At 52.0% G+C, this 16,693-nt stretch overlaps 1 protein-coding gene across 1 annotated transcript in view; it reads right to left on the bottom strand.

Annotated features, from left to right (window-relative positions):
- Positions 1–16,693, bottom strand: part of IGSF21 (immunoglobin superfamily member 21) — a 258,358-nt gene that overhangs the window by 47,272 nt on the left and 194,393 nt on the right. The window contains exon 4 of the mRNA XM_037881422.2: positions 15,813–15,931. Within this exon, the coding sequence (XP_037737350.1) occupies positions 15,813–15,931 (119 nt within the window). The remainder of the gene's footprint in view (positions 1–15,812; positions 15,932–16,693) is intronic.

The following is a 16,693-nucleotide window of genomic DNA, read 5'->3' as shown; positions in this document are numbered from 1 at the left end:
CTGGCCTTGGATCTCCGCATGCCCTTCACCTCCCAGGAACCTCTCGTCCTCAGCACCTGCAGGGAGCAACCCAGGCTGCAACCTCTCGGAAAGGGCAGCCTGGCCTCCAGGAGAGAGCGAGAAGGTAGGGAGGGAATGAGGGACATTCCCTGCTGCCCGGTTGGCCTCTCTAATGGACACAGCAGGCCCGTGGCTTCTGTGCCATTGCTCTGAATTCCGACGGGTCACAGAGGCTCCCGTGGCACCTAGCGGAGCTGCAGCTCGGGTGACTAGGAGGCCAGTCGCTTCAGTGCCCTGCTGGGAGCTGAGGGAACCTCTCAAGTGACCACCAAAAATCCCCTTGTCGTGGTTCCCATGCCCCCTCGCAGCCTGCAGGGAGGGGTCTCCTCTCCTCACAAGTGGAGGGGCTCACCCTTGCTTCTCTTTTGCGGGTAGGTCTAGGCGCCTGGTTTCCTTAACGTCCCTGCGAGAGAGGGGATATTCCTCCTGACGAGGTGGCTGCGGGCGAGCGGGTCACCTTTGGGGGCTGAACACCTTCACGGCCTCGAGGATGGCGCAACTGGCAGGGCATCACGAGGGGACCGCGTCCCCTTCAAGCGTCTGCCAGCCCTCTAGTGGTGGTTGTGCGGTAGAAGACACACCACAATGAGAGGCCAAGATGTGCGGGGCAGGGGGAGACCAAGATTGAATCCTGCAACCATGCTGAACGGGACATCGAGGGGATAAGGAATACGCAGGAGGAATATATTCCCACTGCACCAGCGCACACCGGGGTGCATTTCGCTCCATCCCAGGCCCCACCAACTGCGGCTGGATTTATTTTGCATAAGCTTTAGCCCCTTCAGAGCAGGGTCCCTTCCTCCTCACCACTGTGCACATCACCTCGCACAGCTCTGGTGTACCCCGAACAGTAATTTAATGCATCTGCAGTCTCCCTGTGCAGCATAGACCACCGGTGCCTCCCCATACTTGGGGGGCACAATCTAAAGGGGAGGACACATGACCGCCCCACGTGTCTCCCCTGCCCATGTCTCCCCTCCCCTACTCCACCCACTCCATGTCCACCTGCCGAGGAGGGGGAGCAGCAGTCTATCAATGGCTGGTCTCCCTGTGCAGCGACTGCAATGGTGCAGCTAGCCTCCAGGGCAGCATCCTTACACCCCCTTTCCTCCCCCCGGCAGGAGCACAGCAGAGCCCTTAACGAGGAGTCACCATCCTGGGTGCAAACGCGTTGCTGCTGCTTGCCCGCTATTTGGTTGAACGCGCTCCATGGGCTGATCTCCTCCCCGCGAGAGGGTGTCCCACACACCACGTCAACTGAGAATGTCACGAATCTATAACTGCAGCCACGATGGCTTTATGAATCCCCTGCACCCAGAGAGCTGGGAGTGGAGCCCAGGTTGTTTGCCCCAGAAAGACCAGCCTCTGGCATTCAACTTAACAGACTGCAGCGGTACCAACAGTTCCCTTATTGGCTCTGTGGGCCCAGCCACGAGAGGGCAGCATCACTCACTCCTAGGCACAAGGCCGTGACGTCATACATAATGGCTGAGAATAGACCGAGAGGCAAGAGGCCCTGGCTGGTACACCCAGGGTCTTCATCAGACAAATTGGCAGAGTTGGCTATAAAGGCTGGGAGCTGCTTTGTGACAGGGTTGCTGCTCCCAGGCCTCGGGGCTGCCATTAATGGATTTTTCTCTCTGAAAGCAAAAAGGCAAGAGGCAACCAAGAGTAGAGGCAGCTGCGTCTGCACTGATTTCGCCCCACTCTTTATACAACTTTTTATTACTAATTGAAGTGCTCTAGGACACAGATGAACTTTCTTTGCTCAATATTCATTAATGCTCCAGCCTCCTTTGTAGAGAAATTGCAGACGCTCTGATGATGGCTTGGAAACTTCTTGCTTGCTTTGACTAGCGCTGGCTCCAGATCCCTGTGCCAGAGGCATGGGCTTTCCTCTGGGTCCAGCACAGCCCGTCCACCTCCAAAGGCTGGGCTACATCACAGAGTTGGCTAGATTCTGATCCAGAGTCACTCCACTGAAGCTACGCTTCCTGGTGTCCTGAGTGCAGAAGTTGGCCAAAAGGATGGAGATCTAATGCTAAATCCAGGTATGTTGGAAACATGCCGCTGGGTCCTGGGGGTGGGGATCTGAAGACCGAATGCCAAGCCCAGATGGTCTCAATACCTAAATCCTGGAGACGTGGTACTGAGCCCTGGCAAACCCAATATTAACCCTGCAATGACAAGGCTCCTGGGTGCTGGTTCTTTGGAAACCCAGTGCCACATCGTACAGAATACCATCCCCAAAGACGATGTATAATTAGGAATCCTCTCGGACCAACACAACTCTTCCGTGGGGTGGAGGATGGGGCGCAAAGGGGAGAAGCAAATATGCCTTGGGTTTATTTTGCTGCTGATCACATCACATCATTTGAACCTGCATCTCTTCCCCATAAATAAACGTATCTCCCACTGAAACGCACCAGCTCTTCTTCCATCTGCTGCCTCCCTTCTCCACCGAGGTCGGTCACAGACCCTGAATCTCCGCACATGGATGAAATTAATAAAAAGCTTTTCCAGAGACGGTCCTTCACTTAATCACTAAACACACTTCCCTGCAGACAACTCCGGCCCAGCTCCCCTGTGTTTCCAGCATGAGCTGTCTTTGTAATTTCACTGGGAAGGTTAACTAGCCGGCTGCGTAGAGTTAATTTGTACATGCAAAGCAGTCTGGCTCTAAGCACCCTGGGAGATGGCAATGAGAAAGGCACAGGCTCTGAGCAGGGCCACCTGGAGAGGGAGGGAGATGGAAAGCAGCCACTCTTGTAGCTGATTCAGTGAAAGGCAGCTTTGATGGAGGTGAAATGGATTTGGAGAGCACTGATTCTGCAGACATGTTTGACTGGGCCCTCAGCTGGACACAGGTTGCAAAAAGCTCCAAATCAAGTTGTTATTTGCCCAGGTTGGAGGGTTTGCTGGAAGAACCAGACACCATTAGATTTGTCTAAAGCTGAAGGCTTGCCTTCTGCGTGGCAGTGGGAGAGAGCAGTAGGATTTGGATTGTAGGAAACGACATGTGGGTGCAAATATGGTGACATAAACATGGGGTTTTGAACCTAATCTTTACTTGTTTGGTACATTTGTCAGCAGAGCCGAGTGGGAAATGGTGTTCCCAGCCTAGAAAAACTGTGGAGATACTGGAAAATTTTCCCATCCCAAAGTGGGACAAAAAGTCTAAATCTCAAAATTTTTCACAAACTGAAATTCCACCCCCACCCCCCAAAAAATTTCAGTTCAGGTCAATCAAAATGTTTCTTTTAGATTTAGACCTTTTAAAAAATTTTTTTTTTTACTACAGTTAGCTTAAACATTGAAGCAAAATGTCATTTCAAACCAGAAAACTGGAATTTTTCATTTAGAAAATGCCAAAACGGAGCATTTTGGTCATTCCAAAACTTTTTTCAGACAAATGTCAGGTTGAAAAATTGATCCAAACTGACCTGCAAGAAGTTTCAGTTTCCATTAATCAGCTTTTTCTGACCAAAGTCGTTTCCTTGAAAAATTCCTGATTAACTGCGTTTGTTGGCTAGGGCAGAGGCTCAAACAGAAAGGCATGTAGCAGACCTAACTGAGGTACATTGGCAGAACTGTGCAACGGGCCCTCTGGGAGAATAGCAGAAGGTGCTACAGGTCAAGATTGCAGAGCTGGGTGGGAAAAGTTTCCCTGTCCCTGCTTGTGCAATGAGTTCCTTTTACTTAGCACTGCAATCCCTGTAATGCAGTATAATTTTTCATTGTATTTTTGCTGCTTTAATTGCCAATTTAGTTTGCCTCCAGTGTGTGAACTGAACACAATGAAACTGCTAGGAGAAGAAAAGGAGGACTTGTGGCACCTTAGAGACTAACAAATTTATTTGAGCATAAGCTTTCGTGAGCTACAGCTCACTTCATCGGATGCATGCAGTGGAAAACACAGAGGGGAGATTTATATACACAGAGAACATGAAACAATGGGTGCTATCATACACACTGTAATCAGAGTGATCAGGTAAGGTGACAGAGTAGCAGCCGTGTTAGTCTGTATCCGCAAAAAGAACAGGAGGACTTGTGGCACCTTAGAGACTAACAAATTTATTTGAGCATAAGCTTTCGTGAGCTACAGCTCACTTCATCGGATGCAGCTGTAGCTCACGAAAGCTTATGCTCAAATAAATTTGTTAGTCTCTAAGGTGCCACAAGTCCTCCTGTTCTTTTTGCAGGTAAGGTGAGCTATTACCAGCAGGAGAGGGGGGCGGGGGGGGGGGGGGGGAGGGGGGAACCAGGCGCTTTTTAGTTAATGGCCCCGGGAAGAAAAAGCGTCTCTCCATAGACTCCAGTGGGCCTTTTGCATCAAAACTCAAAGGTTTGCAGCAACATCTGCAAAGTGTCTTTAGCTGCGGGAGTCCCTGTTGCCCTTAACTTCTCAAAACCAGCTTTGCTGTAAGCTAGCAGGGTCCAGCGGTGGATACTTTTTGTATCTGAACTAGCTGCAACCATTTGGCGAGGGGAGATGGTGGGGACACTTGTTGCCCCTTGTCCCAGCTTTTTCAGTAGGCCTTTGGTGTCCCTGCTTTAGTGTGGCTTCTCTTCACCCCACCAATACATTGTATGTCGTGTGTCTCAGCCGCGTTCTTAGTCAACAACTGGGATTGAACCGGGGACCCCAAGAGCCAAAAGCACAGGTCCCCGTAACTTGAACTAAAGAGGCAGACTCCCCAGCAATGGCTGGAACAGACACATATCCTCTGTAGACCGGGGGCAGAGGATGATGCATAACTAGTGGGCTGTGATTCACCTGGTATGATGGAACAATGGGAGGTTCTGATTAATGCCACCCCTGGCAAGAGAGGTACAGGAACAATCTGCCTTTGCTATCGTCTTACAGATCACGTCTTCTGAGCCACTGGGCGCTCTCCGATAAGCTTATCTGAAAACGGGTCAGCGTGGAGAAAAAATAAGTGCTGGCGAGCTTAAACTCCTCCCACAATCCAAGCTCCTCCCACTCAGGGCACCCAAACGAGAGGCCATTCAGTGGATGGCACCTCGCGTGCTTTGCTCGGGAGTGAAACTGAACAGTGCTGGCACTTAGGTCGGCATTAGTAGGCTTCAGAGTTGGCAGCACATCACAGTCCTGACTTGTCCCCGAGCCGTTGTTTCAGGCTGCCTGCAGATTTGAGCAGACTGCATCCCTGATGATAAGACTTGCTCTTCCAATTCACCTGGTGAAAGAGTTGCTCCCAGGGCTGGAGAGATGGGAGACAGGGATCCACTAGCACTAGTCCCAGGGGATTAGGTTCTACCCCTGCTACCAGAGGGAGACTCAGCAGAATGCAACCATCTCTTAATAAAAAACCCCACCTCTTCTTCACTGCAGCTTGGCTTGCTGCAGCCTTGTCCTGTCACTCAGAGTGAGCGATTCCCCGATATACCTCGGGGGGCTTCTCTCAAGTGATGTGAATCATTATCAGCAGTAATTCTCAATTACACCTCCTGGACAGGCTTTGGAAATGACAGAACTCCGCGGAGGGCACTGCCACTGTCTGTAAAGCCCGTGTTTGGCACCTCGCACGCTTCCATCCCATGCTTCTGGCGCCCTGACACCTCTGCACAAGTGGCAAACGCAATCAGTCATCGGAGCACGCGCGGAGGGGGCTGTGCTGAAGGGAGCCAGGTCTGAGGCCTGCAGCCTTCACAGGTAGGAGCTAGAGACTATGGGTCCCTTTACACTGCAACAAAAAACCCACAGCAGCAAGTCTAAGAGCCCGGGTCAGCTGACTCAGGCTTATGGGGCTAAAAATAGCAGTGTGGATGTTTGGGCTCAGACGGGCACCTAGGCTCTGAAACCCGGCAAGCGGGAAGTTCCCGAGCATCTACACCAGTGGTTCTCAGCCAGAGGTATGTGTACCCATGGGGGGTACGCAGAGGTCTTCCGGGGGATACATCAACTCATCTAGATATTTGCCGAGTTTTACAACAGGCTACATAAAAAGCACTAGCAAAGTCAGTACAAACTAAAATTTCATACAGTGACTTGTTCGTACTGCTCTATAAGCTGTACACTGAAATGTAAGTGGAAAATTTATATTCCAACTGATTCGTTTTATAATTATAGGGCAAAAACGAGAAAGTCGGCAATTTGTCAGTAAGAGTGGGCTCTGCCACTTTTGTATTTTGATGTCTGATTTTGTCAGAAAGTAGATTTTAAGTGACATGAAACTTGGGGGTACGCAAGACAAATCAGCCTCCTGAAAGGGGTACAGTAGTTTGAGAGGTTGAGAGCCACAGACATACCCAGTGGCAGGCTCTGTCTCTGTTGTGGTGCAGGGCATCAGGAAACCTGGGTTCTAGCGAGAGCCTGTCAAAACTATTTTGGACTAAACATTTTTTCACCAAAAATTGCCATTTCATCATAACCACCGTATTCTGCAGAAACCTATCTTGCCCAGGATGAAACGCGGACAGGAGACGCGAGCCCCGTGACAGCCAATAGCCTGCCCGTTAGATCATTTGCTTGGGATACAGGAGATCCAGGGGCAAGATCTAGCTATATCGGACTTGGAACAAAAATGAATTTGTTTTTCAGTATCTCGCAAATTACAGCTGTGGTTGTGCTCTGCCCCGACTCTGCTTGAGCAAGCCACTTCCCCTCTTTGTGACTCAGTTTCCCCATTACTAAAGTTGGGGTAACGATACTCACCTGGCTGTTTAGAGCACTTTGAGATCACTGGGTTGATGCATGCTAGGGTCGAGCTCAGTATTCCCGCTTTCCTAACTCCAGAGCTTTTCCCTGATGCTCTTCAGATCTAAATCCACCCTCAACCCCCACGCTGCCAGCAGTTTCCCACAGAGCGGCTGAACTGAAGAGCATGTAGCCTAGTGGGTGCCTTGGGCAGTGCTCAGTGATGAAGAGGTTAATTCCAGTCTCACCTGACTCAGTCCATGTTTGTTCTCTACCCACTGCCTCTTGCTGCAGCTCCCGCTGAAACCACCAGCTCCTGGCAGGAGAGTGGGGAACCCTCTGGAAAAATCCCCTCTCCAAATCAGGCCATATGATAATTTTGAGAGTGCCTTTGTCCGAATGGGCAGGGGAGGTCCTCTAGGGAGATCTGCTGAGCTGTAGAAAACAGCACATCTCCTGGGAGGCCCTGGACTTGTCTAACTCACAGCCAGCAGCAGAACAAAGGCTGCTAGCAGAGTGCGGGTCCCTGCTCACCTGGCATGAGGCTGGAAGGAGGGAGAGGGGGCAGGGAGGTGTGCAAACCAGAGAAGGGGAGCATGCAAATGACCTCCGTGCTCTCCAGTCCCAGGAGAAGCAATGGCAAGTCGGTGCTTGGGGTTGAGATACGGGGCTAGGACCCAGGAGATCAGCATCAGACTCCCGGGGGCCCATCTACTCTGCAGAAAAAGACCCGTGGCTGGTCCAGAGCAGCTGACTCGGGCTCGTGGGCTAAACAGAGCAGTGTAGACATTCAAGTTTGGGCTGGAGCCTGGACTATGAATCCTCATGAGGTCATGAGAGGGAGGGTCTCAGAGCCGGGGCTCTAGGTCGAGACGGAACATCTACACCGCTACTTTTAACCCCGCAGCCCGAGGTCCCTAAGTCTGAATCAATTGACCCAGGCTCCGAGACTTGGTCCTGCAGGTTATATATTGCAGTGTGAACATACTCTGGCCGGGTGCCCACAGCCAAGTCACTTCATCTCTCCTTATGTGTCAATTCCCCCTCCACACACGGGGATATAATCTTTCCTTTGACTATGCAGATTATAATTAAGGCTAAGATTTAGTCACGGGTATTTTTGGTAAAAGTCATGGACAGAATATGAGCAATAAATAAAAATTCACGGCCTGTGACCTGTCCATAACTTTTACCAAAAATATCCATGACTAAAATCTCTACTTCTGGGGGCCCCTGCTCCAGTGCTGGGGGTTGACTGTCCCCCAGCCGCTGCTCCCGAAGACCGCTCTCCAGACCTCCGAGCACCCCTGGGACTGCTTCTCCAGACACCCCAGGACCGCTGCTGCTTGAGCGGTCCCCAGGGCTCCCCCAGGACTGCTGCTCAGGTGCTCCCTGGAGCCAGCCACACTGGCTGCTGTTTCGGCAGTCCCCAGAGCTGGCTGCCCGAGTAGCCGCTGGCGCGGTTAGTCCCGTGGCAGCCACCGGGACCGCTGCTTGAGCAGTCCCCGGGACTAGCCGCACCAGCCGCTGCTCCCCAGAGCCAGCTGCCTGGGCCTCCCAAGCAGTGGCTGGTGTGGCTAGCCCCAGGGACTACCAGAGCAGCTGGCCCCAGGTCGCTCCAGCAGTGGCCGGTGTGGCTGCTCGGGCAGCCCTGAAGTCAGCCTCCCCAGCCACTGCAGAAGTCACAGAGGTGGCGGAAAGTCATGGAATCTGTGACTTCCGCAATCTGTGTGAAAGAATCTCAACCTTAATGATAATCTCCTTGGCGTCGGGACATCTCTCACCATGCGCTCACCTATAGGAACATTTAGTTTGTGACAAGCCGGGCTGTAAATCTACCCTGCAGTAGCGCACTAACTGGCTGGGTGGACACTGCTGATGTGCACTAATGTTCCTTAGTGTGCTACTCAAGCACACTAAGGAACTGTTAGTGCACGTCAGCAGGGTCCACACGGACACTTAGGGTGCATCTCCACTTACAGCGGTGTGTAGAATACATACTGCATGCCCAGCTAGCATGGGAATCAATAGCAATGGAGATGGTGAGGCATGAGTGGGTAAAAAGAGCAGAAATCCCTACACGCCTGAACCCCAGGGTATATACACTGCTCTCTACACGCCCAAGCAGTACTTCCCACATCTGTGCTGCCGGAGCCTTTCCCCGCTGCCTCCCGTTCAGCCCGGCCAGAGACTTTCACAGGTCACCGCAAGTGTTAACATAGGCTTAGTACGAGGCAGGGTAGATGTGCCATCCAGCCTGCTGCAAACTTGATGTTCGGGTAGATAAGCCCTATGTGACTGGGGTCCCCTGATCTTCGCTCCAGCCTCTTGTGCTACCGTTGTAGAGATAACAATAATGTCACTTCAGCCTGGCATTGGAGGCTATAAAATGGGAAAGAATGCAATGGGAGATGGTTTTCATCTCTAAATTCTGGAGAGAAAGGATTCTCTAGTAGTCAGGGCAGCAGAGTGAGAGACAGGACTCCTGGGTCCAACCCCTGACTCACTGCGTGACCTTGAGCAAGTCACAGTCGCACCCCGTGCCTCAGTTTCCCCACCTTTAACTATGGGACAATAATTCAGACCATGCTCCCAGGAGGGGGTGATAAGCCCTAATTCACTAATAATGTTTGTGAAGTGCTTTGAGATCCGCGGGCAGAATGTGCCAGAGGAGAGCAGAAGATCACTGAGAGTCTTGAAGCAGAGTGCGCTGTTAGCAGGGCCATCTTGGCTGGCACACCGGGAATTTCCAAGTGATTAAGTGCTACTGATCAGTGTATTAACAGACGCAGGGCGCTCCATTCATGAGGCTCCAGGGGCTCCGAGCAATGGGAACGGCCAGGAACAGAGAGACATGCTTTATGGTGAGGCTGTTCTCCACGGCTGCTCTGAAGGTCACATCTAGCTGCCCTGCTCACGGATCCTTGTTGCTTTTAAGGCCAATTTATAGACCCAGCAGCTCCGAGGAACAAGGAGTCCCAGAGAGCAGCCTGACCTCACATACTGCCCATCTTTGCTGTTATAAAACAGGTGGAATATGGCAAGCTGTCCGGGAACAGGGCTTTTACTCTTCTCTGACGGTTTCTCATACAGTTTATCCTTGGTGTCTGGCCCTTTCAGACTCCTCCTCACTGACAGAGACCCATCTCCTTTCGCCTTGTCTGCTTGGAGGGGCCTGCTTTATGGGCGCGTGAACCGACAATGCTAGAGTAGCCCTGTGGTGGGGGAGCGCTACTCGTGCCCCTTTGCGCCCAATCCACAGAGGTGATGGGTATGGTAGAGGCCCCACTCTTTAGCTCCCGCAGTATCAACCCAAGTTTTGACCTCTGGAGATCCTGAGTGTGTCAGCCAACACTGGTGACCATCACACTGCCGCCAGGCACGGGGCAGGCAGCAGCTACCCTGCGACACCAACGAGGCCTGGTTACGACTCCGCCAATGAGCAGGGTTTAAATGGGAATTTTCCCTGGGGAAAGCGCCCATTTCAAAGTGAGGTTTCCGTCTGCCAAAGCAGCGTTTGGACGTGTTTCATGCTGATGTTTCTGAATCGACATTTGCAAAGCTTTTCCCCCCTCCCGCCCCAGATTTCACTGTTGTGATGTGTTGTACCAACTGGGGACCGAAACAAAAGTAGAAATATTGACAATTCCTACACGAGGGAAATACCACTTGCCACCCAGCTCCACTCCTGACCTGGAGCACGTTCTCTCTTGGGAGCCACACCTCAATCCTGACTGGCAGCATCCACTGCTGTGCCAGTCCAGGGGTCCCCCAACACATCTCAATGCCCCTTGGAACGGACAAGCAGTGCCCCCTGCCAGCCAGGGGATGAAACCCATGGTCGGTTTTGTCCATTAGACAAACTTCCACAATGGGCAAGACGTCTGCCTCCAAAATTGTCCCTCTTGAGATCTGAGTTAGAGTTGAGGGCTGAGTGCTAAGATGCTGGAGACAATGTGGCCTAGTGGCTAAGGCACCACACTGAGCCTTGGAAGATGTGGATGCTGGTCTCAGCTTTACTGTTGTGTGACCTCAGGCAATTCACTTCCCCTCTCTGTGCCTTAGTCCCCAGGTCTGGGGACAACGACACTGAGCTGCTTCGAGAGTTACTGCTGGGAAGAACTCGGCGGTATTATTCATTCCCAACACTGATGCCTTTGAAGTGGCCTTGAGTTTCTGAGGAGCGTTTCTGATTCAGATGCAAGAGCAACTCTGCATTTGGCTATTCACTCAGCACTCCCAGGACACGTCGAAAGCTGACAGCCCTACCCTAACCTGAACAGAGTAACTAGCAGAGTATATTTAGCCAAGTAACGGACGCAACATAGCAAACTTCTGACTCAACTTCTCCCCCCAGCTTGGATGTTCCCAGTACCCCCCAGTGGCATGCCCAATCCCTCTTAGAGAGTAGTGGCACCTGTAAGCATGAATCAGCAGAAATCACTGCATCTTTATGCCAGGTGCTAGATCCTGGGTTTAGGATGCCTCAGCAGAGAGGAGCCCCGCCTTCACGGGCATGATCCTCAATGCTACAGGAGCAGATTCCAGCCTTTGCATACGTTGATGCCACTCGCACGGAAACACATGGCAGAGGTGCCCTCTTCTGCTCAGGCTGGATTTGGCCCTGGGGTGCCATACTGCATCAGAACATTGGCCCACCCAGGCCCCCGTGTCCTGCCTCCAACGCTTTGGGCTTCAGAGGAAGGCGAAAAACAGGTTTGAGCATTGGCCTGCTAAACCCAGGGTTGTGAGTTCAATCCTTGTAGGGGGCCATTTAGGGATCTGGGGCAAAAATTGGGGATTGGTCCTGCTTTGAGCAGGGGGTTGGACTAGATGGCCTCCTGAGGTCCCTTCCAACCCTGATATTCTATGATTCTAAGGTTAATTGTGAAACATCCTATGGGATAGATAGTGAGTGGGACGCAGGCAAGCAGTGCCCATTGAAGGCTTCCTGGGTGTTAACCCCTACCCTCCCATTTCCTCTGGTCATTAGAAATTCCTCACGTGACCTGGTTGCTCTTGGGCTGCATTGTGGCTGGTATGAAGGAGGACAGCAGGAGCGTTCATTGTTTAAATGGGCTCTTTAGCTGAACAAACTGTCCTAGCAGGAAGGATTCAGGCAAGGGGAAGCCAGTCGATACCAGCCGAGCACTGGGCCCTTTGAAAAGCAAAGAGCCTGTGGACATGAGCGGTTTTATTACGCTCCGCTACAGCTAACCCTGTCTCAGTGCTGTTTCCCTTCCTCGCAGGGCCACTGCCTGCCTTCCCCAAAGCCCTCCACCAAGGGCGAGAAGGTGGGGGAGGCATCTCGGACCCTTCTGAGGTCTGACAGCTGGAGAAGGAACCCCACTCAGGACAGGAAAGGTGGCACCTGGCTCAAGAGAGGATGGGGAAGTGCACATTTGGAGCAGGCGGGTGGAACGGGGCAAAATAAGCCCCTGCCCAAGCATGAAGGCTTTGCATTTCTATAGCCCTTTTCATGCCAGAATCACACGAGCCACAGGGAGGTTAAGTGACTCACCTTGGGGCATGCAAGGCAATCAGTGGCAGAGCCAGGGATTGAACTGCAGGGCGAGTCCCTGCTCTGGACACTAGAGGATGTTATGTGAGGGCCTGGCCCTGGAACAGCCCCAAATGATGCAGGTCGGCAGCGAGGTGAGCACAGCTAGGCAGGAGCCAGGGCAGGTCAAGGGGGTGTGGGTGGGCATTGGGGACAGGCGGTCCTGCAGGTCGGGGCTGAGATGCACAGGCAACATTCTGGGGGGCCTCAGGTCTGGTGACTAGGACTGCAGCACTGCGTGGGGGTCCTGAGGCCGGACGAGCAGGAGGTCCTGCCGATCTGGAACGAGGCAGATTGGCAGCGCTGTGTTGGAGCGAAAGAGTGGTGTAGAGGGTGGCGTCGAAGGGCAGGGGTGGAGCACATCAGAAGAGCTCAAGACCACAGCAGCCAGTGGGGCTGAAGGCTGGCAGGCAGGGGCACTGGTCGAGCAATGTTGGGGCCCAGGCCTGGTGCCGCCGGCCAGGGTGAGGGGCACTGGCAGAGCTGTGGAGTGGCGCTCAGGACGGGATCAGCAAGGTAAAGTCAGCCCAGACCCAGGCTGAGCTCTCGAGTCTGGTTCCATTTGGGTTTTCGCTTCTGATAAAAAGCTTCTCTGTTTGCTTTGGGGAGTGCAGAACAAGAGGTCCTCTCCCTCCCCATGGACCGGCCCCCCGGTGGTAAATCTGTAGGATAATCTGCCTTCCCCGTTGTTGCTGCTGCAATACTGTTTACAGTGTCCTTAACCCTTGGAAGTACTAACATGCACTTGCCCAGCCAAGCAAGCAAGGCCCTGAATCCAACAGAGACTGTGCAGGCAGCTCCTTGTCCACTGTGGACCCCCAGTTGGGCCGTGTCACGACGCCCAGATCCCAGCTTTGCAATCGGCCACGACCTTTATCACGGATCGAACCCAGCGGCCCGGAGCTTTGCGGAAGTTCAGACTCAGATCCCGGCTTTCTAAGCCGCGTCTCCCCCTCTACCAGGCAAAAATCCAAACACCTGCCGATCTGGTTCCGAACATGGGGGCGATCGCTGCCGATCCCTACCGTGCCCGTCTGTAACTGCTCAGAACAGCCAGTGCTGTGCGTGGAACAGACCGTCGTATCCATAGCAACAAGCCGTTGGACTAATAACTTCCGAACACATCAGGGAATTATTTTTTCTTTTTCTATCGTTACATCATAACGATCTCTGGTCACATTCCTCCAGTTGCTCATTTAACAGCCACGGAATGTCTTTCCCCACTGGTCGTTACTGTTTTATCGGAGACATGTCCAGGTTCTTCAATTGCCCTAGAGCTTATTTAGGACGCAAGAAGCTTCAGGCAACACACATGCAGGTCACTACAGACCACAAAGCGCCATGGGTAAAGCTGTGTCTACCGATATATGTAAACAGAACCATCCCCAAAGGTTGTCAAGCAAAGAGACTTCTGCACGCCACCCGTTCCAGGCAGGTGCAGAAATTCAGTCCAAGATCCAGAAGGGAACCTGTTTTCTCTTTGGCCCCGGCTTGATTAGCTAGCACCTTTCAGGCAGGAGATAAGTGGACTGATCTTTTGTGCCTGCTGTATCCCAAACACGCAGGATGTGATCACGACTAGAGAACTGGGGTCAGCATCCGAGATCACCCACCAACTGGAACTACAGGAGAAGCTCAGGGTTACGAACACCTCGGGAATGGAGGGTGTTCGGCACTCTCAACAAAACGTCATGGCGGTTCTTTCCAGCGTTCACAACCGGACATGGACTGAATACAGCTTTGAAACTTTACTATGCAGAAGAAAAACCTGCTGCTTTAACCATCTTAATTCAAATGAAACAGTTTTCTTACCTTGACAAATCTTTTTTTAAAAATTTTCCCTTAATTTTTGTTTAGTAATTTATGTTTAACACAGCCCTGTACTGCATTTGCTTTTTGTCGTTGTTGTCTCTGCTGCTGCCTGATTGCGTACTTCCTGGTCCAAATGAGGTGGTGGTTGACCGGTCAGTTTGTGGCTCTGGTGTTTGCAACTCTGAGGTTCTACTGTACACCTTTCTCCCCACAGGGCTGGGTGAGGCAGGACTGGCTTCACCTACCTGCCAAGTGGGATCCCTCATGGTCCAGCAAACGCAATTAGGCTTAGCCTCGGCGAGCCACCCTAAGCAAGTTACTTTGCCTCAGTTTCTCCTCTGCTCCTTTCCCTGTGTTGCCTATTGTAAGTTCTCCAGGGCAGGGACTGTCTCTCACTAGGTGTCTGTAACAGCACCTGGCCCAATGGGGTCCTGATTTTAGCTGGGGCCTTTGGGGGCGACTGTAATACAAATAATGATGCCACATGACTGGCAGACACACTACAGACAGGGAGGGAAGAGGCTGCATCCCTCTGAGACAGCAGGGGGGTGAGGTGGGCAGCAGCATGGAATCGAAGACACAAGTGGTGCCATGGAAGCTCTGATACCCACAGCTGGTCAGGATTTACATGCCGGTCAAAAGGCAGCTCCTCCGTGGCAGCCCGCTAACGCCGTACGGGGGCATTAATTCAGCGCTCGCTCAGAGGGAAGAGTGCCGCCTTCTAAATCAGCACCATCGCTTCGTTGTTCCTCCGAGGGCCTGGCATCTAAAGCCGTGACCTCGCCTGGCCCTGCTCAGCTCCTGAGATCTACCAGGCTCACAGAAGCTTCTCCTGCCGCGGCGTGAAGCCTGCAGGCATGGAGTAGATTGCTTTAGCAAAATCCTGCCGTTAGATGAAGCGTGTGTGTGTGTGTGGGGGGGGGTGCAGCAATTCCCCACATAAAAATCCCTGTGCGAACTTTCCCCTTCTGCCAGGTGCCCTTCCTAATGACGTGCTGGAGAGGAGCTGCCTTCCGCCTGCTGTCTCCTCTCTGCTCGGAGCAGCAGTTACCGCCGTCGCGGAGGAAGTCCCGGGAACCACAAACTCCAGCCCAAACTCCCTATTTCTCCCGGTGCGCTGAGCCCTGCCGAGCAGCTCAGTAAGTGTCAGTGCAGCGTCTGCTCTCGTTCTGACTGCCCCCGAAAAGACTGGGACTTTCCCCACACTCCCTTAAAATACCATATCCAGAGAGACCACTCTCTTGGCCACATCAGTCAAGCAGGACATACCTGGCCACTTCAGCCATCCCCAGCCCAGCCAGATTGCACCAGGCTACCTTATGGGGAGACATGGGCTTCAAACCACCTGGGGATGTGCTGGCAGCAACAGCAGAGGGCGCTGCAGAGCAGATGCTCTCTGCCCCTTGTGCAAGGACCTCTGTGGGGCGAGTCACCCTCCACTGGACTTTCTCATTCAGTTTAATGCTCCATTTCCGTTATGCCCCCAACAAAGCACTGTATTCTTTCCCTTGTTTTGGCCGTGTTCGTGCATGCTGACTGCATGCTGGGCACGGGTTAATGGTCCCTGCATCCTGGCCAGGGGTTACAGCAGAGCAATCCAGCTACTGGCTCTCTGTCTGGCTTGTGCAGAGATTTCAGAGCAGGACTGATTCCTTTCCCACCATCACCCATAACTCCCATCCTTGCCATCCTCAGCCAGGGAAGAGGCGCTACACTTACACATCACGTTGAGGAATATGTTGCCAGATGCCAGGACCACTTTCTCCCGGGTAGCTCTGTCGTAAATGCCCACATGACACTCGTACGGGCCGTTGTCTGAGATCCGAACCTCCGGAAGACTGGAAAGGGAGAGGGGAAAGGAAACGTTATGGTAACATAACTGATATCTTACACGCACACGACATCATTACTCCTTTAGGATTCTCCTCTGCTTTACAAATCAAACACACTCCTTATACAGCAGCCACAACATCCACCGCTGACTTGCCCCCGCCCCTGCAGCTAATTTATTTTATTATATTCACTACGTGACTAGAAATCAGTGCAAGTCCAGCTCTGAACTTTATCAGAACCTGAGGGTCTGCTCAGAACTGGTGTCACTGGTTGGGACCACCTCTGGACACAGCAGCTTGTAACAGAAGGCAGTAACTAGTTGGGAAATGGAATTTCCGTGGGAAATTTGTCTGCATTCTGAATGGAAAGTTGAAATTTCAAAAAATTTACCATGGGGTAGACATTCCGAGGGAAAAAAAAAGATCTGGAAACAATGAAATATTTCAATTCAATAAGGTAAAAACATATTTCATTCCGACAATGCTGGAATGTTATCGTAGAGTATAAAACACACACACACATATTATAATAAAATTAATATTTTAATATAATACCAAGTCAAAATGAAATTAAATGAAACAAGAAAGTGGGGCCGGAACATTCTGACCTCACCCGAAGAAAACATTTTGGCATTATCAAAATGAAATGAGGAGGCCAAAGTGGCTCTTTATTACTGTCTCCCGTTGAAGCTGAAATGGACACATCCCTGCGAAATGTTTTGATTCTGATGTGTCCAGCTGACGTTTTTTTTAGCCAGTTCTCCTGGT

Source organism: Chelonia mydas, chromosome 18 (genome assembly GCF_015237465.2).
Source record: "Chelonia mydas isolate rCheMyd1 chromosome 18, rCheMyd1.pri.v2, whole genome shotgun sequence".
Classification (NCBI taxonomy): domain Eukaryota; kingdom Metazoa; phylum Chordata; order Testudines; family Cheloniidae; genus Chelonia; species Chelonia mydas.
This window is presented reverse-complemented; position numbering and strand designations above follow the sequence as displayed.